General features: G+C 44.5%; 1 protein-coding gene across 1 annotated transcript; it reads left to right on the top strand.

The window, feature by feature from the left end:
* The first annotated feature begins 51 nt into the window (after positions 1 to 51).
* LOC139374911 (succinate--CoA ligase [ADP/GDP-forming] subunit alpha, mitochondrial-like) lies at positions 52 to 27,965 on the top strand. The gene is made up of 9 exons (XM_071116134.1): positions 52 to 324; positions 3,575 to 3,675; positions 5,588 to 5,704; positions 5,838 to 6,050; positions 6,212 to 6,269; positions 7,138 to 7,221; positions 8,584 to 8,735; positions 18,304 to 18,492; positions 27,561 to 27,965. The coding sequence occupies exons 1-9, from the start codon at positions 291 to 293 to the stop codon at positions 27,585 to 27,587; spliced, it is 975 nt and encodes a 324-aa protein (XP_070972235.1). The 5' UTR covers positions 52 to 290; the 3' UTR covers positions 27,588 to 27,965.
* The last annotated feature ends 8 nt before the right edge of the window (positions 27,966 to 27,973 follow it).

Genomic DNA, 27,973 nt, shown 5'->3' with positions numbered 1-27,973 from the left:
CCTCATCCGAGTTGTTGATGAAAGTTTGAACTCCACTTTCCAGAATTCTTTGCTGTTTTAAAGCCAACCTTGAATCTTATGCCTGGAGAAATTTCCATCTCACTGGTTGTACTATTTTTATCAGCGACTTAAATAATAGGTATAATAACAACATAGTGAAATTGGTATCTCGGTTAAACAAGTTCAAAAACGTTTGCAGTACGTTTTATTAGTTGGGCATATTTGTAGTCAGCCCTTTGCCTTTTAAGTGTAGGTCCGTAGCCTCCGGTGTCATTGGTGAATGACCGAAGATGTCGAATAGTAGGTTGTTTGCCCGGCTGCTCTGTAAGTACAACAACATATGTGTTCTCCTCAAGTCTTTAAACTGTTTAGGTTCTGCTAAATGAAGTGCTTCACGGAGCACGTTTTGGACGGAATTTGGGGTTTCTTGCTCACAGGGTAGCGATGGCAAGCAACGCAAGGGCCTCTATTACTGGCTAACTGTTTTAGCATGCTGATAGATAGCGCATCAATTTCCAGGCCACACAGTCCGAACTACTGAACTTTGACCGTGCTTGTCCTTTAGGCTTTATATTTAGCGTGTCAATTCTTTAAATGAGATTAGGGCATGTAGTTAACTATACTATAACGTAACTGTCATGTAACGTTAGCTGGGCACTTGGTAAGCTAATGCTACCTAACGTTACTCCCCCATTGTATTGTAACGTTACAAACAGTCAACGTTAGTAAAGCTTTCAATTTGTGATTTACAACGTTATCTCTTTATATGGAAGTAACTACAGGCTATATTGGTTGCTGTGTTGGGGGAAACTATAGTACTTGTATTCTGAAAAGAGTTAACCAAGCTACCAATTACTTGACTGAAAGAAGCATAGCTTTAGTGTACCTTCATTTAAGAAAGGGTTTACTTTACTTAACTTAAAGTTACTTTGAAAAAGTAGTTCACTACATCCAAACTACTTCGTGGGAAAAAATTATCATATGAAATCTCAAATGTCAGACTACAAATTGCACGAACAGATCACTTTGGGATGATATGTTATCAGAGTGTGATTTAGCCTATTAAACACAAACGATGTTTTAAAGTGAGAATTAGGCAGGTCTGATGTAGTGATGCCGAAAAAGAAAGGAACCTTACTTAACCCATTTAATTAGATGTTCAGGAGGCTTATGGCTTGGGGGTAGAAGCTGTTTAGAAGTACTCTGAAAAGAGTTAACCAAGCTACCAGTTACTTCACTGAAAGAAGCATATCTTTAGTGTACCGTAATTTAAGAAATTGTTCACTTAACTAAAGTTACTTGGTATAGAGGTCCTGGATAACAGGAAGCTTGGCCCCAGTGATTTACTGGGCCGTACGCACTACCCTCTGTACTGTCATGCGGTCGGAGGCCGAGCAGTTGCCATACCAGGCAGTGATGCAACCCGTCAGGATGCTCTCAATGGTGCAGCTGTAGAACCTTTTGAGGATCTGAGGACCTATGCCAAATCTTTTCAGTCTCCTGAGGGGGAATAGGCTTTGTCGTGCCCTCTTCACGACTGTGTTGGTGTGCTTGGACCATGTTAGTTTGTTGGTGATGTGGACACAAAGGAACTTGAAGCTCTAAACCCGCTCCACTATAGCCCTGTGATGTTAATGGGGGCCTGTTTGGCCGGCATTTTCCTGTAGTCCACGATCAGCTCCTTTGTCTTGCTCACATTGAGGGAGAGGTTGTTGTCCTGGCACCACACAGCCAGGTCTCTGACCTCCTCCCTTATAGGCTGTCTCATCATTTTCAGTGATCAGGCCTACCACTGTTGTGTCGTCAGCAAATGTAATGATGGTGTTGGAGTTGTTTGGCCATGCAGTTGTGTGTGAACAGGGAGTACAGGAGGGGACTAAGCACACACCCCTGAGTGGCGCTAGTGTTGAGGATCAGCGTAGCAGATGTGTTGTTGCCTACCCTTACCACCTGGGGGCGGTCCAGGATCCAGTTGCAGAGCGAGGTGTTTAGTCCCAGGGTCCTTAGCTTAGTGATGAGCTTCGTGGGCACTATGGTGTTGAACACTGAGCTGTAGTCAATGAACAGCATTCTCACATAGGTGTTCCTTTTGTCCAGGTGGGAAAGGGAAGTGTTGAGTGCAGTAGAAATTGCGTCATCTGTGGCTCTGTTGGGGCGGTATGCAATTTGGAGTGGGTCTGGGAGGATGCTGTTGATGTGAGCCATGACCAGCCTTCATGGCTACAGATGTGAGTGCTACAGGGCGGTAATCATTTAGGCAGGTTACTTGGGCACAGGGACTATGGTGGTCTGCTTGAAACTTGTAGGTATTACAGACTCGGTCAGGGAGAGGTTGAAAATGTCAGTGAAGACACTTGACAGTTGGTCCATGCATGCTTTGAGTACACGTCCTGGTAATCTGTCTGGCTTTGTGAATATTGACCTGTTTATAGGTCTTGCTCACATCGGCTACCGAGAGTGTTTCAACAGAGTCGTCCATCACAGCTGGTGCTCTCATGTATGCTTCAGTGTTGTTTGCCTCGACGCGAGCATAAAAGGCATGTAGCTCGTCTAGTTGGCTTGCGTCACTGGGCCACTCGCAGCTGGGTTTCCCTTTGTAGTCCGTAACAGTTTTCAAGACCTGCCACATCCGATGAGTGTCAGAACCGGTGTAGTAGGATTCAATCTTAATCCTGTATTGACACTTAGTTGCCCTCTGTTCTAGCAAGCGTTCATGGACAAAGAGCAGATATATTTTTTTTTCTCAATTTTTCCAGAATCTCACACGTCTGTAGATTACACATTCATGGTAATTTGTTTCTTTCCCCTTATTTATAACCGGCCATTTGTGAAATAATAATCTCACCATGACTGCCATACAGAACTGCACATACTAATGCCGTTCATATTCATGGCTTCTCTTGGCGGGTTGAAGCGTTGGGCCAGTAACCGAAAGGTTGCTGGATAATGCCGTTCATATTCATGGCTAATGCCGTTCATATTCATGGCTTCTCTTGGCGGGTTGAAGCGTTGGGCCAGTAACCGAAAGGTTGCTGGATCGAGTCACGGAGCTGACAAGCTAAAACATATTTATTTCTTCCCCAGAGCAAGGTAGTTAACCCAGGTGCCGATGATGTCGATTAAGTCCCCCGCACCTCTCTGATTCAGGGGTTGGGTTAAATGCGGAGGACATGTTTCAGCTGAATGCATTCCGTTGTACAACTGACTAGGTGTCCCCCTTTCCCTTCCTTCCAATTTCAATCCTGAGGGAATAGGCACAATGGGTAGCAAAAAACTCGTTATCCAAGCGTAGTGGCCTACATAGTGTATGTGTGTTTTACTTCTAACAGTTGCTACTGTGTGCTGTAGGTTTTGGAACATAGCTGCTGGGCCTACCTTCAGGTCTGTTTTAATTGGATTTAAACTAATTAGAGGAACATCATGTGACAACAGCTCAGGCAACAACGCTGGACTACGTCTCCTAGATGGCAATCCTTCTCCGCTTTCCATCATGATGTGACTTTGACAATAGTGTTTTTTGGAAATCTCACCTGTGTGTGGTCTCACTTTCCTCTCCTTCTGTCTCCATTTGCAGTGCAGCAAAATGGGGTAAGGAACTGTTATACTGCTTCAAGGAAGCACCTCTACATTGACAAAGACACCAAGGTCATTTGCCAAGGCTTCACAGGGAAGCAGGTGTGTATGCTACACAACACCCAGCCGACACTGGCTGTTTTCTGCATTCAACTGTGTTGTATTCATTACGGCACTCAAAGGAAATCTTAACTTTTGCAACTGAAATTATTTAAAATGTGTGTTTCCTATAAGACAAGTCCAGGTAGTCCCTCCCTGTCTCAGTCTGCTTTCATCTGTTTGGTGCCGAATGAACACAACCCTGATTGGGTTATTGTTTCACTGTCAACAGACATTGTTGAAGATCTGCCTGTGCAGAGTCAAAACAGCTCAATAATCTTCCCAAAACATTAATTGATAAGAGGAGGAGGAGGAGCATGTAGGCATAGAGATTTAAAAATAACCAACTGTATCCACTAGCTAAGGATTTGAATTTGCGATGTTACTTTGAGTTAAAAAAATATTAAAGTAAAAAAATAAATAATTAAGCAGCAAACAGTAGCTGTTTCTGCAACTGAGCACCTTATCCACAGACAACGAGTGGTCGTTAAATGACCCCATAATCTCTTTCCACAATATCGCCTTGGATGAGGATGGAAGGTCTCTGTCAAAGTCGATAGAAGAGTATCGGCGTCATTGTCCAACAAGCGAACACCTCTCTCCGCTTTCACCTTGTAGGTTAATGACCGTCCCCCCTCCTCTCCAACAACTCTTCGACTTAATATAGTGTTATTAAATATAGTTCTTCTTAATGAACACTCATGCTAATTAGAAAGGGCTGAGCAATGACTCGTGTCGCTGCTGCTGCTGCACACCGACTTTCGTCTATGGTTTGCTTATCAAGCCATATACTTAAAATTCATTGTCCTTTCATTAGTGGATGATAGTTAGGACTGCCATCAATGGGGGGAAAGCGCAAAGTGAGCAGACAGTGCACGTTGCGTTTATAAATGAACAGAGGGAGTAAAAAAAGATGAGTCTGGAGAATGGAAGAAGTATTGAAATGAAAAGATATCTGCGTTGCGAGGGGAAAAAATTGCTGGCTCAGTCTTTCCTTTCTCTTTACTGCTGGTAATTATAGTTTTAACTTTAGGGTCATTGGTTTTGGACATGTCGTAGTTGGCCTTCGTAGCCGCTTATCTATAGCGTTTCTTAACAGCCTCTGTAATTATTAACTGAGAAGGCTGATGGAACTTGGTAGGTTGAATATTCATAATGTTATTATTATTATTATATTACAACACATTATTGGACTCAATGCCCCTGAAAAAGTGAAGGTGGGACTGTGAGTGATTTATTTTTTATTGATGACCTCAAGAAATACAGAGACATGATGCCATTTGATTATGGTCATTTAGTGTGCCTGGGTTGGATTTAAACTGATTGAATGTGATGCCAACCTAAGCCCCTTTCACTTACAGGTGAATCCTAACTTACACTTAAGTTGAATTTTCACTTAGTCATGCATTTAGGTCAATGGGATACTAAGTGACAGACACCGTGAAATACCATGTACCAAATCTCGGAGACCCCCATTCACATAGTCATTGATTTACCTGCTGATGTACCTAGTCTTATGCTGGTGGTGTCTGTGTGCCCATCCATGTCAGCTTGATTCCTATGCCCCCTCCCACTGCGGGCACCGGACACCATTCTGCCCAGTTGATTAATGGTGGATGGCAGGCCTGTTCTCCTCATTCCCCACTACCTGGCTTTAATGATATCTCAAGGTTGGCGGATGGCGCTGCCAGTGACTGGGACAATTCCCCTCTCCATCCATCACACACTGTCAGCTGCTCCCTCCCTACCCTTTCCCATTGGCCCTAACCCTTTGAACTGAAGGAACGTCACAATATTGCTTCCATCTTGCAGATCTGCAATCAAACATTGAAGCGGGCTAAGGTCAAGAGAAACGACTGGGTGGATTGGGACTTGCTGATTCTCTCTGACTCTTCCTCTTTCTCTCCCCCTCTAGGGGACGTTTCACAGTCAGCAGGCAATCGACTATGGCTCCCGGCTAGTCGGTGGCGTGTCCCCCGGCAAGGGGGGGAGGACACACCTTGGCGTGCCTGTCTTCAACTCTGTCAAGGAGGTTAAATGTGTTCCACTATTTGTGTTTCCCTAAAAGTGAACTGGTTCTGAACTAACTTGCCTGGTTAAGAAATTGTTAAATACATACATTGATGAATAGCAAGCCCTAAATTCACCATGTCCCACACCTCCAGGCGAGAGAGGGCACCGGGGCCGAGGCCACAGTGATCTACGTGCCCCCTCCATTCGCGGGTGCCGCCATCATGGAGGCCATCGACGCTGGCATGCCCCTGGTGGTGTGCATCACAGAGGGCATCCCCCAGCAGGACATGGTCAAGGTCAAACACAAGCTGTTGCGCCAGAGCACCACGCGCCTCATCGGCCCCAACTGCCCCGGCGTTATTAATGTAAGAATATACACACTGGTATGTAGTATACACACATACAAGCTGCTGCGCCAGGGTGCTACCTGCCTCATTGGCTGCAACTGCTTTAGAGTGGTCAACGTAAGAGGCTAGAACACACACACACTCTCTTGGTGTTAACTTTGTGATTTCCTATTTTGCAGCCGGGAGAATGCAAGATCGGGATCATGCCGGGCCACATTCACAAGAAAGGGAGGATTGGTGAGACATTTTTGAATCATTGAATAAAATCTGCTTTTACTTGGCAGCTGTGTCATAATGCTGACAGACCAACATCTTGTTCTGTGATGGAAAGTTAACAGTAAGTTAGAGATCCTACAATACTTGCTTCAGTCTCCAAATTTACATGCGTGCAGTTGAATTGTGAGAGGGAGAAAGGACCTCTGCCCATGTGGCTATCAACGATAGTTGCTCAGCGAGCGACCAAGCAGTTTCTTTTCTTCACTGTCTCACGGCAGACCGTTTGATAAGTTGTCAGTGCTGCAGCCGTGTAGGCAGCAGAAACGGCCATAGCAAATGTTTCTCCAGGTGCATTGGAGGCTGGTGGGAGGTGCTATAGGAGGACGGGCTCATTGTAATGTCTGTCTGGAATGGAATAAATGGAACGGTGTCAAAACATATGGAAACCACATGCTTGACTCTGTTCCTTTTGTTCCATTCCAGTCATTACAATGAACCTGTCCTCCTATAGCTCCTCCCACCAACCTCCACTGGTGTAGTGACTGCTGGGGAGCTGCATCGCTGCACAGACATCCTACACCACTTGCTGCTCATTGCGAAGGCATACAGTGTCTGTGTCCCCAATGCTACCCTGTTCACAATAGTCCCTGGGGCTCCAGTCAAAAGTAGGGAAGATGGTGCAATTTGGGGTGCACCCATACAGTATGAATGCAGGTCCTTTCCAATACTTAAAAATGCATCCTTCCTCCTTACCTCTCAAGAAGAAGGAAGGATGCATGTTAAGAGAATTGGAACTTGTCCTCAGTCTCTCCTTATCTACTGACAGAAAAGGGAACTGTGTTGGCACCGGACACCAGTGTGAAATAAAGGTATTTTGTTTTTCTGTCAGGCATTGTCTCAAGATCGGGAACTCTCACATATGAAGCTGTTCACCAGACTTCACAAGTTGGCCTGGGACAGTCTCTCTGCATCGGTACGTTATGATATACACATACTGCAAATGTATAGACCAGGGATGAGCAACTTTAATGGGGGTGGGGGCCACTAAAACCTCTGAACTGATCATGAGGGGCCTCAGTGGTTCTGTGTACCCACCCATGCAGTCAAAGCCGGCCCTAGCCTTTTTGAGAGCCCTAAGGAAAATTTAAAACAACACAATTTCACTAACTAAAATTGTTTTCTCCCCTCTTGACGGCAGAGAGAGAAATCTGAAGTTTTAGAATGATTTCATGCAATTGGACACTTTGCCATGGGGCGTGGAGATTTTTCCGCTGGCCTACAAAAAGGGCCACCAGTTGCCCATCCCTGGTATAGACAAAATACAGTGCCTTCAGAAAGATTTCAGACCCCTTGACCTTTTCCATATTTTGTTACATTACATTACAGTACCTTTGGCAGCGATTACAGCATTGAGTCTTCATGGGTGTGACTCTACAAACTTGGCACACCTGTATTTGGGGAGTTTCTCCCATTCTTCTCTGCAGATCATCTCAAGCTCTGTCAGGTTGGATGGGGAGCATTGCTATTTTCAGGTCTCTCCAGAGATTTTCGATTTTCAAGTCAGAGCTCTGGCTGGGCCACTCAAGGACATTCGGAGACTTGTCCCGAAGCAACTACTGCATTGTATTTGCTGTGTGCTTAGGGTTGTTGTCCTGTTGGAAGGTGAACCTTCGCCCCAGTCTGAGGTCCTGACTCCAATACCTTGACTTTGTTGTCCGTAAACCATTTTTCCACATCTTTGGAAGTATGCTTTGGGTCGTTGTCCACCTGTTGTATTCGGCGCATGTGACTCATACAATTAGATTTATTATTTCTTGGATTGTGCATGTGTGCCATTCAGAGGGTGAATTGGTAAGACAATATTTTTAAGTGCCTTTGAATGGGTTGTGGTAGTAAGTGCCAGGCACACCGGTTTGTCAAGAACTGCAGCACTGCTGGGTTTTTTACGCTCAACAGTTTCTCGTGTGCATCAAGAATGGCCCACCACCCAAAGGATAACCAGCCAACTTGACACAGCTGTGGGACGCATTGGAGTCAACATCGGCCAGCATCAGTGTGGAACACTTTCGACGCCTTGTAGAGTCCATGCCCCGATGAGTTGAGGCTGTTCTGAGGGCAAAAGGGGGTGCAAAACAATTTTAAGAAAGCGCTCCTAATCTTTTGTGCACTAAGCGTAGTTATTTTTAATGCAACCATAACACTTCCCAAGTCACATATAAAACCAATTCAACCTAAAAAATGATGAGTACATGGTACTCTATGCCTTCGGTCACGCCTGACATTCATCTTCTGGATATAAGCAGCGTAACAGTGATTTCTAATGGTTTTTGTTCAGGCATTGGCGGGGACCCCTTCAATGGGACAGACTTCATTGACTGCCTGGAGGTATTCCTGCAGGACCCTAAGACGGAGGGCATCATCTTGATCGGAGAGATCGGAGGCAACGCCGAGGAGAACGCTGCCGATTACCTCAAACAGCACAACTCTGTAAGAGGGGAGACCCACACATTAAACATGCTACCAGACTGTTAACACTTTGCCAATGGTCCACCAGTACTTTTGTGAATCATCCAGACCCTTTTTGAACGACGAGTGTAGTTCTGTCAGGTACTCCCTTTCATCTCTTTGATTCCGACGACCCCCTCGGGAAGTCTCACTCCGAGCCCCCAGGTCCAAAACGTGTGCGTGGGTGGGTGGACATGTTTCACTATACTTGTGAGTACCAGAAGTGCTCACAAGAATGATAAACTAACTAAAATACAGAGAAGTGAGGACATTTTGCTGGTCCTTTACTTGTAAAAAGGCCATTTTAAGGTTAGAATTAGGGTTGGGTGTTAAGGAAAATAGGATTTTGAATGGGAGTCATTTTTTGGTCCTCTAAAGTCCTCAAGTATAGTAAGACATACTGTGTGTGTTCTCACCTGCTAATGGATCTTGGGATTCTGGACAGGCTGAGGGTGTGAGCTATAGTGCATGTTTTTATTTTTTTAATTTGTTTTATTTCACCTTTATTGAACCAGGTAGGCAAGTTGAGAACAAGTTCTCATTTACAATTGCGACCTGGCCAAGATGAAGCAAAGCAGTTCGACACATACAACAACAGAGTTACACATGGAGTAAAACAAACATTGTCAATAATACAGTAGAAAATAAATATAATATAGCAAGTAAAACACAGGAATGGTAAATAAATAAATAAATACAGTAGGTGGAGAGGTAGTTGTTTGGGCTAAATTATAGATGGGCTATGTACTGGTGCAGTAATCTGTGAGCTGCTCTGACAGCTGGTGCTTAAAGCTAGTGAGGGAGATAAGTATTTCCAGTTTCAGAGATTTTTGTAGTTCGTTCCAGTCATTGGCAGCAGAGAACTGGCAGGAGAGGCGGCCAAAGGAAGAATTGGTTTTGGGGGTGACCAGAGAGATATACCTGCTGGAGTGCATGCTACAGGTGGGTGCTGCTATGGTGACCAGCGAGTTGACATAAGGGGGACTTTACCTAGCAGGGACTTGTAGATGACCTGGAGCAAGTGGGTTTGGTGACGAGTATGAAGCGAGGGCCAGCCAATGAGAGCATACAGGTCGCAGTGGTGGGTAGTATATGGGGCTTTGGTGACAAAACGGATGGCACTGTGATAGACTGCATCCAATTTATTGAGTAGGGTACTGGAGGCCATTTTGTAAATGACATCGCCGAAGTCGAGGATCGGTAGGATGGTCAGTTTTATGAGGGTATGTTTGGCAGCATGAGTGAAGGATGCTTTTTTGCGAAATAGGAAGCCAATTCTAGATTTAACTTTGGATTGGAGATGTTTGATGTGAGTCTGGAAGGAGAGTTTACAGTCTAACCAGACACCTAGTTATTTGTAGTTGTCCACATATTCTAAATCAGAACCGTCCAGAGTAGTGATGTTGGACGGGCGTGCAGGTGCTGGCAGCGATCAGTTGAAGCGCATGCATTTAGTTTTACTTGTATTTAAGAGCAATTGGAGGCCACGGAAGGAGAGTTGTATGGCATTGAAGCTCGTCTGGAGGGTTGTTAACACAGTATCCAAAGAAGGGCCAGAAGTATACAGAATGGTGTCGTCTGCGTAGAGGTGGATCAGAGACTCACCAGCAGCAAGAGCGACTTCATTGTTGTATACAGAGAAGAGAGTCGGTCCAAGAATTGAACCCTGTGGCACCCCCATAGACTGCCAGAGGCCCGGACAACAGGCCCTCTGATTTGACACACTGAACTCTATCAGAGAAGTAGTTGGTGAACCAGGCGAGGCAATAATTTGAGAAACCAAGGCTATCGAGTCTGCCGACGAGGATGTGGTGATTGACAGAGTCGAAAGCCTTGGCCAGGTCAATGAATGCGGCTGCACACTATTGTTTCTTATCGATGGCGGTTAAGATATCGTTTAGGACCTTGAGCGTGGCTGAGGTGCACCCATGACCAGCTCTGAAATCAGATTGCATAGCGGAGAAAGTATGGTGGGATTCGAAATGGTTGGTTATCTGTTTGTTGACTTGGCTTTCGAAGATCTTAGAAAGGCAGGGTAGGATAGGTATAGGTCTGTTGCAGTTTGGATCAAGAGTGTGTCCCCCTAGAAGAGGGGGATGACCGCAGCTGCCTTCCAATCTTTGGGAATCTCAGACGACACGAGAGGGAGGTTGAACAGGCTAGTAATTGGGGTGGCAACAATTTCGGCAGATCATTTTAGAAAGAAAGGGCCCAGATTGTCTAGCCCGGCTGAATTGTAGGGGTCCAGATTTTGCAGCTCTTTCGGAACATCAGCTGACTGGATTTGGGAGAAGGAGAAATGGGGAAGGCTTGGGCGAGTTGCTGTGGGTGGTGCAGTGCTGTTGACCGGGGTAGGAGGGGTAGCCAGGTGAAAAGCATGGCCAGCCGTAGAAAAATGCTTATTGAAATTCTCAATTGTCGTGGATTTATTGGTGGTGACAGTGTTTCCTATCTTCAGTGCAGTGGGCAGCTGGGAGGAGGTGTTCTTATTATCCATGGACTTTACAGTGTCCCAGAACTTTTTTGAGTTTGTGTTGCAGGAAGCAAGTTTCTGCTTGAAAAAGCTAGCCTTGGCTTTTCTAACTGCCTGTGTATATTGGTTTCTAGCTTCCCTGAAAAGTTGCATATCACGGGGGCTGTTCGATGCTAATGCAGAACGCCATAGGATGTTTTTGTGTTGGTTAAGGGCAGTCATGTCTGGAGAGAACCAAGGGCTATATCTGTTCCTGGTTCTAAATTTCTTGAAAGGGGCATGCTTTATTTAAGATGGTAAAAAGGTGTTTAAAAAAAACAAACAAACAGGCATCCTCTACTGACGGGATGAGATCAATATCCTTCCAGGATACCCCGTCCAGGTCGTTTAGAAAGGCCTGCTCGCTGAAGTGTTTCAGGGAGCTTTTGACAGTGATGAGTGGAGGTCGTTTGACCGCTGACCCATTACGGATGCAGGCAATGAGGCAGTGATCACTGAGATCTTGGTTGAAAACAGCAGATGTGTATTTAGAGGGCAAGTTGGTTAGGATGATATCTATGAGGGTGCCCGTGTTTACGGCTTTGGGGTGGTACCTGGTAGGTTCATTGATAATTTGTATAAGATTGAGGGCATCAAGCTTAGATTGTAGGATGGCTGGGATGTTAATCATGTTTCAGTTCACATATGGTGTCCAGAGCACAGCTGAGGGCAGAGGGTGGTCTATAGCAGACGGCAACAGTGCGAGACTTGTTTTTAGAGAGGTGGATTTTTAAAAGTAGAAGTTCAAATTCTTTGGGTACAGACCTGGATAGTAGGACAGAACTTTGCAGGCTATTTTTGCAGTAGATTGCAACACCGCCCCCTTGTCTGAAAATGTTGTAGTTAGGGATGAAGATTTCAGAATTTTTGGTGGTCTTCCTAAGCCAGGATTCAGACACGGCTAGAACATCTGGGTTGGCAGTGTGCTAAAGCAGTGAATAAAACAAACTTAGGGAGGAGGCTTCTAATGTTAACATGCATGAAACCAAGGCTATTACGGTTACAGAAGTCATCAAAAGAGAGCGCCTGGGGAATAGGAGTGGAGTGTTTACTTCCAGTTAGGAAGTTAACTGAATGTACTTCCAGTTAGGGTTCATGGTGCAGAATACAGCACACACCTTTGATTGACACACTCGTTCCAGGCAGGTGTGGGAGAGACTGATCTTTGGAGCATGGATGGTGAATTATGCAAGGCTTGAAAAGTAGTTGTGCCTTTCAGCAACAGTTATTGCCAAGTGTGTGTTTTGCCCTCTAGATTTGTCAAGACACAGAATTTTGATTGAGAAAATACGTGTGTGTACACACGCACGCGCACACACACACACACGCACGCGCGCACACACACACACAGAGAGGTTTGTCTGTCTGTCAGGTGTTCAGCAGCTGAAAATTAATTTCATGTGCTTTCAGCTGCCCTAATGCATGTAAATCTCTCACCACTCTCTGTCTCGGGAGAACAACTCTTTGGCTGAGGCCAAAATAACACCATATTTCCTAATAGCGTACATCTTTTGACCAGAGCCCTTTGGGCCCATGTCAAAAGTAGTGCACTACATGGGGCTTAGGGTGCCATTTGGGATGCACACACTCTCTCTCCCTTCCTCATGTACAAACCGGCTCAACCAATCATCCAAAGTGTTGACAACCAGAGACCAATGGCTCGTGACACCAACATGCATGAAAAGCCCATTTGAAAGCGGCGGGTAGTTCTCTGAAAGTCGAGTGTGTGTGCCGAGCATTGAACACCAGAGGCAGCAGTTTAACCAAAGCCTGAAATTGTTTTATCTGAGTTGCTGTTCTGTCAACGTTGAGAAACGGAAACACTGAATGCAAAGCCAGACCCAAAATTATGTTCCTCTCTTTAGTTTCACTCATAGAACAATTCCATGCTTCAGACATGTTATTTTCTAGGGTTGCAAAATGTCAGTAGCTTTCCCAAAATGTCCAGGTTTTTCAGAAAACTTAGTTAACTATAATGTTATAACTATCTATTTGCCTAATATATTATATCTAGCTCAGGGCTCCATCTATGCATTTGGTTTGCTAGCTAATTGGCTAGATGGCAAGAGGAAGATTCTTGATTACAGCGACAGTCAATCGTACATGAATAGTACAATACAATGACACTGTAGGGGATAGGTTGCCATTTGGGACTAGAAAAGTTGAATATAATATCACATTGGTATGCCCTTACCAGTAGCTAGACATTGGCATGCCCTTACCAGTAGCTGATAAAATGATCTTTCTCCACCGACTTATAGATCAGTCGGTGTAGCACTTGTGAGGCACAGCTGAGCATAAATTTAAAGAATGATATTTTCTTATTTTACTGCTGTCATGGTTCTTTTTAAGACAACTGGGGGGGGCGGTCAAGTCATGACGTCCGTGATTCTGAAAAGTCAGAATTCAGGCATCTTTCTAGAGCTCTGAGTTGGATGACTGTTCAAAACCATTTTGAAAGCACGGATGTCTGAGATTTCCGATTTCCCAGTTGTTTTGAACACAGTATTAGTCTCAGCTGAGGGAGGGAGAAATCAGCGGAGTGTCCTCCTCTCAAGGTCTCCGCTCTCTCCTTCCTTTCCTCCGGGTGAGACTAATCAGAGAGGGGACACCAGCTTCCACCTGATGGTGAAACTCAAGTCGCAATGCATCTGCCTCATGCACAAATTCATGTTGTTCCTATGACCAGAGAAAGTGAAAATATTCCTCTATTAAAACAGACGAGATGAGCTGCTAATAAAAATGTAGGGCTATTGATAGACTTGGCTACTCATTCATTGCAGCGCGAGTGGAAGTAGGGAGAAGTGCGTTTTATGTTTTGTAATGGTATTGAATAGAGTTAAAAATAGGAACACTTTGCCTACCCGATGCATAAGGCTTCTGAATGAAGTGCACCTACAACCAACAGCGCAAGAAATAAAAACACGCCTTTATTGCCCTTTCTACAGAAAAGTTTGGTGATCAACTAGAAGATTGCGATCGACCGTTTGGTGACCACTTGTACACGATTTAAGTTTAGGGGATGAAGATCAAATTGTCGAGCTTGAGTCAAATCGGTCTTTATTCAAAGTGTTACACTTGACATAAAATATGCCTAACAAAAAATGCAATGTATAAAAATAGACAACTAATTTACAAAAGAGCAGCCTTGAAAGGGAGATCTTTGCACCAAAAAGTTGCTCTGATGTTTTTAATTTCGCAGAGCTAAAATTAGTACACACTTTAGAGGTCATTAGCCTACATAGAAAAACTATTCCTCTAACACTGTGTGCTGCTTGCCAACCTGGTCTGTTTTAGTATACTGAATAAAAATATAAAGTCAACATGTTAAGTTTTGGTCCCATGTTTCATGAGCTGATTTTTTTGCATTTGTTTACATCCCTGTTGGAGAGTGCTTATCCTTTCCCAGGATAATCCATCCACCTGACAGGTGTGGCATATCAAGACTCTTATTAAATATAATGATTATTACACAGGTGCACCTTGTGCTAGGGACAATAAAAGGCCACTCTAAAATGTTTTGTTTTGTCACACAACACAATGTTGTAAGAAGTTTTTTTTTTTTTACCTCTTTCTCTCCAATTTCGTGATATCCAATTGGTAGTTAGTCTTGTTCCATCGCTGTAACTCCCGTGCGGACTTGGGAGAGGCGACGGTCAAGAGCCATGTGTCCTCAAACACGACCCTGCCAAGCCGCACTGCTTCTTGACACACTGCTCGCTTAACACAGAAGCCAGCCTCACCAATGTGTCGGAGGAAACACCGTACACCTGGTGACTGTGTCAGCATGCATTGCCCCCAGTCCGCCACAGGATTCACTAGTGTGTGATGGGACAAGGACATCCCTGCCTGCCAAACCCACACCTAACCCGGACGACGCTGGGCCAATTGTGCGTCGTCTCCCGGTCTCGGCCGGCTGCGACACAGCCCGGGAGGCAGATGTCTCAATTTTTTATGGAGTGTGCAGACTGCACGAATGTTGGCATGCTGACTGCACAAATGTCCACCAGAGCTGTTGCCAGAGAATTGAATGTTAATTTTTCTACCATAAGCTGCCTCCAATGTTGTTTTAGAGAATTTGGCAGTACGTCCAACCGGCCACACAACCGCAGACCACGTGGAATCACTCCAGACCTCCACATCCGGCTTCTTCACCTGCAGGATCGTCTGAGACCGGACAGCTGATGGGTTTGAACAACCGAAGAATGTCTGCACAAACTGCTGGAGATGAATCCCATTTTCAACTGTACTGGGAAAATGGTGTCGTGTGGGCAAGCGGTTTGCTGATGTCAACGTTGTGAACAGAGTGCACCATGGTGGGGTTATGGTATGGGCAGGCATAAACTACGGGTAACGAACACAATTGCATTTTGATGGTAATTTGAATGCACAGAGATACCGTGATGAGATCCTGAGGCCCATTGTTGTGCCATTCATCTGCTGCCACCACCTCATGTTTCAGCATAATGCACAGCCCCATGTCACAAGGATCAATTTCTGGTAGCTGAAAATGTCCCATTTCTTCCATGGCCTGCATACTCACTAGACATGTTACCCGTTGAGCACGTTTGGGATGCTCTGGATCGACGTGTAACAGCCTGATCAACTCTATGCAAAGAAAATGTGTTGCACTGCATGAGGCATCTGTGACCAACCGATGCAGATCTGTTTTCCCAGTCATGTGAAATCCATAGATTATGGCCTAATTAATTTCAATTGACTGATATCCTTATATATGAACTGTAACTGTAAAATCTGGAATTGTTGTTTGTTGCGTTTTTATATTTTTGTTCAGTGTAAGTCACCTTTTCAGAAGGTCTTAAGCGCTTTTCTTTTTGAGACTTCTACTTCTAAATCCCACCTAGTATTCTTCAGCCTCCATGCATTTGTAAAACTAAAGAGCTACCTACGACGGAACACCTTTGGGCCCATGCTTTCCAACGAGACAGAGTATTTGGCAGCTAACCCACGTGAACACTAAATGTATCCTTTTCCCTGTCATCCTCAACTCTTAGCCACTGCTCGCTCTCTCTCTCTCTCTCTCTCTCCTAGGTGCTTTACGCACAATGCAAAGCCCAAGCACAATGCATTCACTAACACACACCGATTGTCGTCTAGGAGGGCAGGTGAGTGATTTTTAGAAAGCGGTGGGGCGTGTGTAGCGCACTCCATTCACATCTAGTGTGCGAATAGGGGGCCTCATCAATTTGTAATTGTCTGTTTGTCGTCTTAATCTGACAAGATTGAGGCTCTACCCCCGAGCATACAGCAAGGCCCATTTCGAAACAACCCCTGCCTCCTCCTCCACCCCTACTCCTGTGGTGGAACAAACTGAAGAAGAGGTAGGAAAACGACCTACTCCTTCTCTTTAGTTCCATTATTAAAGTAATAGATCTCTAAGGTTAACAATGTAGGACAAAGGCGGTGGGAACTTTCAAATGCTATTTCGACTTCTCTTATGCTCCGACTTCTCTGAGGGAAGATGAAGATTCATTGACTAATTACAGCCTAACTTGTTCAAGTAGGTTTTAAAAGTTGATTCACACAGGGGGTGGTTTGTTTGTCAAAGCTGTGAATTCATTAGGATGGGACAAGCGAGAGCCTGAACTGGAGTGTTTAGGGCCTAGCTAAAAGAACAGCATTGGGCCTGCATTCATAAAGTGTCTGAGTAAGTAGGAGTGCTGATCCAGGATCAGTTTTGCCTTGTTGACCATAATGAATAAGATTGTATGGACAGGGATGCTTTGTGAATAGAGATTCTAAAACAGACGTGGCCACCACTCCTCCTGGAAAGCTACTGGGTGTTCAGGCTTTTGCTACAGCCGTACTTCAGCTAGTCAAGGTCTTGAAAAGCAGCTATAAGTAGTAGAATCAGGTGTGGAACAAAAGCCTGCAGGAAGGTCAGTCTTTAGGAAAAGGCATGGCCACCCTTGTTCTGACCCATTTAGAGGAAAAAATGTTGGGCCACCTTACAAGAGGAAACATTCACCTCGACTAATTAGTATCCTCCCGATACCTTTTTTTCCCCCTTGATTGCAGTCATATTCCCCCGTTTAGTGAACATTTTGCTTTCAGAGCCATTTCTTGTTAATACTGTACATTGTTAGTCAGGTTTTTAAAACCACTTTTTTTTAACAAATTAATTTTCTTGGCCCGAGAGACGAGCGGATTGGCTGCTCCGCTTAAACAATTATGCAGTGTCTTCAAGCATGTTGAAATGAATAGCGGTCATCGGGCAGTGGTCTTGCTGTACATGCCTGCCAGTTTCAGTAGGGTTCCATTTAGAAAGCATGCGCTGACATGGTAGCAGGGAAGTAAAGACTTAAGCAGGAGGACCACCTTTTCTGGCTTGTCGGCCAGTTTGTTCTACACGCCGTGTTAACTCTCATCTGAGGGAGAGAAAGATGGAAGGAGAGCCTTATCACAAGGCAAGTACCTGAGGAGTGTCTGAAGAGAGGCCTGGCTTGTGTTCATTTGGCAAAAAAAATACTGAAATGGGTGGCCACTACAGTACCTGGTCGAATAGGAAACACACATTTTCGCTACCCAATTCGAAAAGTTTTCCTAAGCATGCCCTAATGAGCAAGCCTGTCTGTCATCTCCTATACAATGTTATTCCTGAGTGTGAAATATTAGCTCGCTCTCCCCTCCCGCCAAGCGCTGGAAGACTATCTCAACTGTTGAATTTAGCCTCCATCAGGACGAGCTGAGCGGACAGGGCCAGTGCTAATCAGTGTCCGCGTGACTAATAACCTGCTTATGCGAGAATGAGATCATGTGAAATGGCAGGGAGGGGTGTGGAGGGTGTGTATCTGCCCATGCAATTAAATGGTCTCATTGATTCTTTCACACACATCTGGACAGAGCATGTAATAGAGTATTGGCATGAATGTGAATATAACATTTACTGTCCTTTTATTTTAATAATAAAATAAGATTGTTCTAGGAATACCTATTTGAGGGTCTGTTAATAGGAAGACAATGTATTTTGTTTTGGAACGTCTATTCTGTTATTTGTCCCCCCCCCCCCCCCCCCAGGGAACAAATGCCAAGCCCGTGGTGTCTTTCATCGCCGGGCTCACTGCCCCGCCGGGCCGTAGGATGGGTCACGCTGGTGCCATCATCGCAGGGGGCAAGGGTGGAGCCAAAGAGAAGATTGCCGCCCTACAACAGGCGGGCGTTGTGGTCAGCATGTCCCCGGCTCAACTGGGCAGCACCATGTTCAAGGTGAGACTAGAGAGATGTATTAAAGAGCTAATCTATCTTTACCATGACTCGAGCCCTCTAGCCAACTCTATGGGTGAGACCCGTAGCGATAGATAAATGTCATTCAGTGGCGCGACGGACTACCATACTACCATTCTCCCATAGCTGGGGGAGGACGGCAAAAGGGTTACTTTGGTCGCTTTAGTCCCACATCCCAACTTTTCCTCTTCCCTCAAATATACTAAAAACAATCTCGACTAGTGTTGCAAAGAATTTCTGGAAATTCTTCATGAAATATTCCATGGGACGTTAAGCCTGGGAATTTGGGGGATTTTGCTTAAATTCATCAAAAACATTAGCTTATAACAACATTTTAATTGTGTGATACAAAAGGCAGTTATGGGTCTTGTGGCATATTTTGTTTACTGTCCCCAAGTCAATGGAATTCCAATCTGCATGCACAGTGCATTTTTTCATCACATGTGCAGTGCATCACATGTACAGCTGATTCTCAAGATCTTGCACACTAATGAGATGCTATTGAGCCCACACCACGACACTGTCTGAGCCAAGGACTACATGTTTTCTAAGTAAGTTTTAATTACTGGGTGTGGTGAAAATATTTTATGACATTATTTTTTTGTTAACTAGTAAATAGTAGCCTACACAAGTGTTCAAATAATTTCTAACTTGTTAACAGTTTCTGCTAGTTAGTTTTTGCTACCAAGTGGGTTTTATTTTGCTTGAGCCTGCTAACTGAGTGTTAATTCACCTATTTCCATACATGTTTCATTTCTAAACAACTCCTTTGTAAGATAGATAGTTAAGCAGTTAGATAAAACATTTATCTGTACATGGAATTGTATTTGTTTTTATTTTTACTCAGTTTTTTCTTTAAAGGAAAATGCAACGGGCACTATCTGATGTGTGGAGACTTTTCACTGCAGCTAATGTAGATGTGAAGAATGCAACAAAGATGCAGAGTCTGTCCAAGTGCATCAAGTTCCCTCAGCGTTCACAACAAGCAACCTCTGACAAAAGTCCCTCTACATCCATTCGAGGTGAAAATGATGAATCAGACACCTTATCAATAGCAACAGCTTATTGTCCTCCTGGAGTCAGAAGTTTGTATTTGACTCATTGGAGGAACATAGTCAGAGAAATGCTGATGAATGTCTTACACGAGCTGTGTATGCAACTGGTTCACCTCTGATGCTCACAGGCAATGTGTATTGGAAGAGATTTTTTTTAATCTTCTTTGCCCAGCATACACCCCTCCAACCAGAGACATGCTTTATCTACTCATTTGCTGGAGTTCAACAGAGTTCAAGTGAAGGTCAAGCAATTCATAGAGAAAGCAGACTGTATTGCAATCATCTCTGATGGGTGGTCGAATGTCCGTGGGTAAGGAATAATTAACCACATCTCCACCCCTCAACCAGTATTCTACAAGAGCACAGACACAAGGGACAACAGACACACCGGTCTCTACATTGCCAATGAGCTGAAGGCAGTCATCAATGACATTGGACCACAGAATGTATTTGCACTGGTGACAGACAATGCTGTGAACATGAAGGCTGCTCGGTCTAAAGTGGAGGAGTCCTACCCTCACATCACACCCATTTGCTGTGCTGCTCATTCTTTGAATCTGCTCCTCAAGGACATCCTGGCACTGAAAACAATGGATACACTCTACAAGAGAGCCAAGGAAATGGTTAGGTTTGTAAAGGGTCATCAAGATTTATAGCAGCAATCTACCTCACCAAGCAAAGTGAGAAGAATAAGAGCACCGCATTGAAGCTGCCCAGCAACACCTGTTGGGGTGGTGGTGTCATCATGTTTGTCAATCTCCTGGAGGGCAAGGCAGGGTAGCCTAGTGGTTAGAGCGTTGGACTAGTAACCGGAAGGCTGCAAGTTCAAATCCCCGAGCTGACAAGGTAGAAATCTGTCGTTCTGCCCCTGAACAGGCAGTTAACCCACTGTTCCTAGGCCGTCATTGAAAATAAGAATTTGTTCTTAACTGACTTGCCTAGTTAAATAAAGGTACAATAAAAATCTCTCCAAGAAATGGCCATATTACAGTCTGCCAATATGGACAGCCCCATCAAGTGGATCCTCCTGGATGATGTATTTTGGGAGAGAGCGGAAAGCAACCTGAAACCTATAGCAGTAGCCATTGCATGGATTGATGGGAGACAATGCCATCCTATCTGATGTTCAGACTCTGCTTGCAGATGGAAGAGAAGAAATCCGTACTGCCCACTTCACTGTTGCTCCAAGCAGAGGAAACTGCAGTTCTGAAATGCATCAAAAAGCGTGAAGATTTCTGCCTGAAGCCCATACACTTCGTAGCGTACATATTGGACTCCAAGTATGCTGGCAAGAGCATCCTGTCTGGCGCAGAGCTCAACAAGGCCTATGGTGTCATCACTACCGTGTCTCGCCACCTTGGCCTGGATGAGGGCAAGGTTCTTGGCAGTCTGGCGAAGTACGCTTCCAAGCAAGGTCTTTGGGATGGAGGTTTAATATCTCATCAGTCACCTGGTGGAAGGAACTTAATGGTTCTGAGGCTCTTTCCCCTTTTGCCTCCATCCTCCAAATCCCACCAACATCAGCCGCCTCAGAGCGCAACTGTTCCTTGTTTGGGAACACACACAACAAAGCACGCAACTGGCTGACCAATACAATGGTTGAAAAATTGGTGGCCATCCGGGAAAATTTTTGGCTTTTTGAGCCTTGACAACGAGCCATCCTCCACAAGGTTGGAAAGTGACAGTGAAGATGAGGCCTCAGTCTGATGTTCAGAGGAGGTCCAGGGAGAAGACACGGAAGCCCGAGAGGAAGACAACCAAAGCTTTAGTTTCTAGACTAATTTTAGAGATGTATGTTAAACATTTTTGGGAGACGCGATGGATCATTCAATATTTATTTAGTTAGTTTCCTGAACTAATTTAATTAAAGTTCAATTCATAACTAGATGATTTTTATTTCAATTGTTTTAATCATTTGCAATGATGTCTACTCATAAGGTAAAAGGTCTCCATGTGATATGGTGTGTATATACACTGCTCAAAAAAATTAAGGGAACACTAAAATAACACATCCTAGATCTGAATGAATTAAATATTCTTATTAAATACTTTTTTCTTTACATAGTTGAATGTGCTGACAACAAAATCACACAAATTATCAATGGAAATCAAATTGATCAACTCATGGAGGTCTGGATTTGGAGTCACACTCAAAATTAAAGTGGAAAACCACACTACAGGCTGATCCAACTTTGATGTAATGTCCTTAAAACAAGTCTAAATGAGGCTCAGTAGTGTGTGTGGCCTCCCTGCCTGTATGACCTCCCTACAACACCTGGGCATGCTCCTGATGAGGTGGCGGATGGTCTCTTGAGGGATCTCCTCCCAGACCTGGACTAAAGCATCCGCCAACTCCTTGACAGTCTGTGGTGCAATGTTGGTGGATGAAGCGAGACATGATGTCCCAGATGTGCTCAATTGGATTCAGGTCTGGGGAACGGGCGGGCCAGTCCATAGCATCAATGCCTTCCTCTTACAGGAACTGCTGACACACTCCAGCCACATGAGGTCTAGCATTGTCTTGCATTAGGAGAAACCCAGGGCCAACCGCACATGCATATGGTCTCACAAGGGGTCTGAGGATCTCATCTCGGTACCTAATGGCAGTCCGGCTACCTCTGGCGAGCACATGGAGGGCTGTGCGGCCCCCCAAAGAAATGCCACCCCACACCATGACTGACCCACCGCCAAACCGGTCATGCTGGAGGATGTTGCAGGCAGCAGAACGTTCTCCACGGCGTCTCCAGACTCGGTCACGTCTGTCACGTGCTCAGTGTGAACCTGCTTTCATCTGTGAAGAGCACAAGGCGCCAGTGGCGAATTTGCCAATCTTGGTGTTCTCTGGCAAATGCCAAACGTCCTGCACGGTGTTGGGCTGTAAGCAAAACCCCCACCTGTCGATGTCGGGCCCTCATACCACCCTCATGGAGTCTGTTTCTGACCGTTTGAGCAGACACATGCACATTTGTGGCCTGCTGGAGGTCATTTTGCAGGGCTCTGTCAGTGCTCCTCCTGCTCCTCCTTGCACAAAGGCGGAGATAGCGGTCCTGCTGCTGGGTTGTTGCCCTCCTACGGCCTCCTCTACGTCTCCTGATGTACTGGCCTGTCTCCTGGTAGCGCCTCCATGCTCTGGACACTACGCTGGCACACAGCAAACCTTCTTGCCACAGCTCGCATTGATGTCCCATCCTGGATGAGCTGCACTACCTGAGCCACTTGTGTGGGTTGTAGACTCCGTCTCATGCTACCACTAGAGTGAAAGCACCGCCAACATTCAAAAGTGACCAAAACATCAGCCAGGAAGCATAGGAACTGAGAATTGGTCTGTGGTCACCACCTGCAGAACCACTCCTTTATTGAAGGTGTCTTGCTAATTGCCTATAATTTCCACTGGTTGTCTAGTCCATTTGCACAACAGCATGTGAAATTTATTGTCAATCAGTGTTGCTTCCTAAGTGGACAGTTTGATTTCACAGAAGTGTGATTGACTTGGAGTTACATTGTGTTGTTTAAGTGTTCCCTTTATTTTTTTGAGCAGTGTATATCAAATGCAAAAAACATCTACATTTAAATGGTATTAAAGTTAATTTGCATATATTCCATGTTAATTCCTACAAAGTCTCCTCTGAATATTCCCCAAAATGTGCAACCCTAATCTCGACATAGAAAAAAAAACAATGAACTTACAGTAACCTTTATGTTGTTTTCAGTCTTTGGGTTCGTTAACAAGTAAGGTTGTGGGACTTGTGGATTGAACTTTTTTAATACGTAATAAACAAAAGGCAACGATGAGGGGGAATTAATAACCATGGCTGTTGATGCCGGGGCGGGCAACTCTTCTACGCTGCTGCTGCCTATATTTCAATTTATCACCGGAGGAAGCCGGTTTTAACAAGACGTATAAAAAGTTCAAGCTTGTATTACACCCATTCATCTTATTCTTTCATTACGAGCGAGCGCAGGGTGGCAAACCCAAACAGCCAGTTATTGATTTGCGCGGCGGTGGCACTGTTTTCATTTTAATTCATAATCATTGCGCGTAATGTTGAACTATTTCTCAGCCTGTTAATTTCCCAGCCATTTTGTGTTCATACATCTCTGTTAATCTCATTGGCGCTGCTGTAATCGGTGTAATAATACACACGACACAACAGAGCAAACAAACTAAGTAGTGCCCGATGGGGGTAATTAATTTGGTTTGGTTTAACATGCTCAGCTCTCAGTACAGTACAAGGCCCAACTCTCTAGTGTTTTGTTTGTGCTTGTCGGTGAAGTTCTCCTTGTGTCCACACCTAGATTCAAGTATTTGTTTTCTTTCAAATACTGTAAATGCTCTAGATTAAACTTGCATGTCACCGATATAATAGTCCCAAATGTGCAAACTCCACCCACCTAGCATTCAAGGCAGACTGTGTCAAGCCCACATAAACCTCCAGTCACCCATGTGTGCTGCTTGCTCCGTTTTTCACTCTTTCTCATGGCCTCCCTTGACAAAATGTCCCTGTTGCACACCAGCACTCTTCATCACTCCCTCTCTCTTTCCTCCTGCCCTCATCTCTCCATCTTGCTCCACCTCTCCCCTTCTTTCGGTATTGAGCACCTTTGACACACACACAAGGACGATCGCATCTCTTTCTCTCTCCTGTTCCTCTTAATCTACATCTTTCGTTTACAGGCTGTATCACAACCGGCTGTGATTGGGAGTCCCATAGGGTGGCGCACAATTGGCCCAGCGTCATATTGTAAATAAGAATTTGTTATTTACTGACTTGCCTCGTTAAATAAAGGATCAATATAAAAATGTAAAATAAAGTCGTTTCCCCTCTGCTTAAATACATATCTCAAGCAAGCACTATTTCCCCTTCTCCTCTGTCCTTGCCCTCTTCAAATCAAATTGTCACATGCTTCGTAAACAACAAGTGTAGACGAACATTAAAACGCTTACTTACAGGTCCTTCCCAACCATGCATATATATATATATATATATATATATATAAAATAACGAGGAATAAATACAGAATGAGTAACGATAGCTTGGCTATATACACGGGGTACCAAGTTGAGGAATGAGGTAATTGAGGTAGATACAGTGAGGCAAAAAAGTATTTAGTCAGTCACCAATTGTGCAAGTTCTCCCACTTAAAAAGATGAGAGGCCTGTAATGTTCATCATAGGTACACTTCAACGATGACAGACAAAATGAGAAGAAAAATCCAGAAAATCACATTGTAGGATTTTTTTAAATGAATTTATTTGCAAATTATGGTGGAAAATAAGTATTTGGTCACCTACAAACAAGCAAGATTTCTGGCTCCCACAGACCTGTAACTTCTTCTTTAAGAGGCTCCTCTGTCCTCCACTCGTTACCTGTATTAATGGCACCTGTTTGAACTTGTTATCAGTATAAAAGACACCTGTCCACAACCTCAAACAGTCACACTCCAAACTCCACTATGGCCAAGACCAAAGAGCTGTCAAATTACACCAGAAACAAAATTGTAGACCTGCACCAGGCTGGGAAGGCTGAATTTGCAATAGGTAAGCAGCTTGGTTTGAAGAAATCAACTGTGGGAACAATTATTAGGAAATGGAAGACATACAAGACCAATGATAATCTCCCTCGATCTGGGGCTCCACACAAGCTCTCACACTGTGGGGTCAAAATTATCACAAGAACAGTGAGCAAAAATCCCAGAACCACACGGGGGGACCTAGTGAATTACCTACTATCAGTAACACACTACGCCGCCAGGGACTCAAATCCTGCAGTGCCAGACGTGTCCCTCTGCTTAAGCCAGTACATGTCCAGGCCTGTCTGAAGTTTGCTAGAGAGCATTTGGATGATCCAGAAGAAGATTGGGAGAATGTCAGATGAAACCAAAATATAACTTTTTGTTAAAAACTCAACTCGTCGTGTTTGGAGGACAAAGAATGCTGAGTTGCATCCAAAGAACACCATACCTACTGTGAAGCATGGGGGTGGAAACATCTTGCTTTGGGGCTGTTTTTCCTCAAAGGGACCAGAACGACTGATCCGTGTAAAGGAAAGAATGAATGGGGCCATGTATCGTGAGATTTTGAGTGAAAACCTCCTTCCATCAGCAAGGGCATTGAAGATGAAACGTGGCTGGGTCTTTCAGCATGACAATGATCCCAAACACACCGCCCGGGCAACGAAGGAGTGGCTTCGTAAGAAGCATTTCAAGTTCCTGGAGTGGCCTAGCCAGTCTCCAGATCTCAACCCCATAGAACCTCTTTGGAGGGAGTTGAAAGTCCGTGTTGCCCAGCAACAGCCCCAAAACATCACTGCTCTAGAGGAGATCTGCATGGAGGAATGGGCCAAAATACCAGCAACGGTGTGTGAAAACCTTGTGAAGACTTACAGAAAACGTTTGACCTCTGTCATTGCCAACAAAGGGTATATAACAAAGTATTGAGAAACTTTTGTTATTGACCAAATACTTATTTTCCACCATAATTTGCAAATAAATTCATTAAAAATCCTACAATGTGATTTTCTGGATTTTTTTTTCTAATTTTGTCTGTCATAGTTGAAGTGTACCTATGATGAAAATTACATGCCTCTCTCATCTTCTTAAGTGGGACAACTTGCACAATTGGTGGCTGACTAAATACTTTTTTGCCCCACTGTATGTACATATAGGTACGGATGAATTGACTAGGCAACAGGATAGGTAATAAACAGCGTATGTGATGAGTCAAACGCATTTAGTGCAAAAAGGTCAATACAGGTAGTCCGGGTAGCTATTGGTAAACTATTTAGTAGTCCTATGGCTTAGGGGTAGAAGCTGGTCAGGGTCCTATTAGTTCCAGACCTGGCGCATCGGTACTGCTTGCCGTGCGGTAGCAGAGAGAATAGTCTCGATCATTCTCCCTCTGGACTATGAGTGGACCTTGTGCCACCTTCCACCCTTCTCCCTCCTTCCATCCATCAGAGTGCCTGAAGCCTCGTGGCCACCATGTCAGCACTCCCGTCAGGAGCCCTAACACAGCCCCGCTCATCCCCCGGTCTCTTTCTCCTTCCCCCTCTTCTCTCTCTCTCTTTCACAGAAAGTCAAGGGCCCGGCCTTGATCGGCGCGTACAGATACACTTAATCCGCCCCACGTGAGACTGAAGGGCGTCTTCCCTTAACACTCCTGAGTGTTACATTAGATAACACACACACAGCCCGCCAAGTTGCTCTAGCACTCTGTCAAAGTTGAGGCGTTGAGCCGAAGTAGACATTTTCAACCACTTGGTGGCAGTAGACATTCAGGTATTTTGGAAGTAAGGCATTTTCCAATGGGCAACATCATGCATGTGTTTTTCAGTCCTGATAAATGACATTTGCATAAAGGAAGCTTTTTCCTCTGTGGCGTGGGGGAATTCTAGGATGGGAAGGAGAGTGTTTGTTTTATCGTCCTTCCTCTGCTGATATTTAATGAACGGCGACATCCCGTCCGTAATGTTCTCCGTCCTTTTGGTTATGTGCTTTTACGTCTTATTATTTTCACTGTCGTATAATATGACTATGGATCTTGATGCTTTGGTGTGAATATACATGTTTTCTGTGTATGGACTACTCCACACTGAACATGAGCCTTGCATAGCCTTATTCGGTTTGTAAGGTATTTATTTATCTTTGCATCCAAAATAACAATTTTGAATGTTATTTGTCTGGATCTCCTTCATTAATCCCTGATGAGAGAGAGAGAGAGAGAGAAATTGTCTACATCCCAAATGGCACCCATAGTGCCCAACTTTTGACCTGAGTCCTATGTAGGGAATGGGGGTGCCATTTGGGACAAAGTTATTCCTTCCCCCACCTCCCCAGGAAGAAAGTGCCTTGTCAGGGTCTACTAGCAACCCCTCCAATCCCCCACCCCGTGTAGCTTCCAGATGTAAACAAACTGTGAATCCACATGAATAAATAATTATTTCCTCTCCTTCCCCCTGTTTTCCCCTCCTGTTTGTTCTGTCCCTCTCTCCGCAGGAGTTTGAGAAGAGGAAGATGTTGTAAACGGGGAAAGGCACCCCCCCCCATCTTCCCGACCGAAGCCCCTACTACCATACACACTCACTACGCAGTGTTTTTAAGATGTTTTTGATTTAAGCTATGAATTCATACCATTACACAAAGAGAGTAAATATATCAGTATATCTTGATGTCTTTTAAATATGTGATACCATGTCTTTTAGAGGACAGTTATTGGCATCTGTTATGGTAGCTTCTGATGTGTTTAGTTTGACAACAGAGGAGGAATGCCAAGGTAAACGAGGTGATCTGGTTCCTGTGTTGTCTTTCTACTACTACACTCTCCTACTGTAACCAAGTATTCCATCAAAATGTCTGTTCTCACTGGCTATACACCTGAATAAGAAAATATCTCGAACACGGTTTTGGTT

This window comes from Oncorhynchus clarkii, chromosome 19 (assembly GCF_045791955.1).
Source record: "Oncorhynchus clarkii lewisi isolate Uvic-CL-2024 chromosome 19, UVic_Ocla_1.0, whole genome shotgun sequence".
Taxonomy (NCBI): Eukaryota; Metazoa; Chordata; class Actinopteri; order Salmoniformes; family Salmonidae; genus Oncorhynchus; species Oncorhynchus clarkii.
This window is presented reverse-complemented; position numbering and strand designations above follow the sequence as displayed.

Coding starts and splice junctions, on each gene's coding strand:
- LOC139374911 (XM_071116134.1), top strand. CDS start 291: ATGTCGAATAGTAGGTTGTTTGCCCGGCTGCTCT. Junction 6,270..7,137: donor TCACAAGAAAGGGAGGATTG/GTGAGACATTTT, acceptor TTTTTCTGTCAG/GCATTGTCTCAAGATCGGGA. Junction 18,493..27,560: donor TGGGCAGCACCATGTTCAAG/GTGAGACTAGAG, acceptor CTCTCTCCGCAG/GAGTTTGAGAAGAGGAAGAT.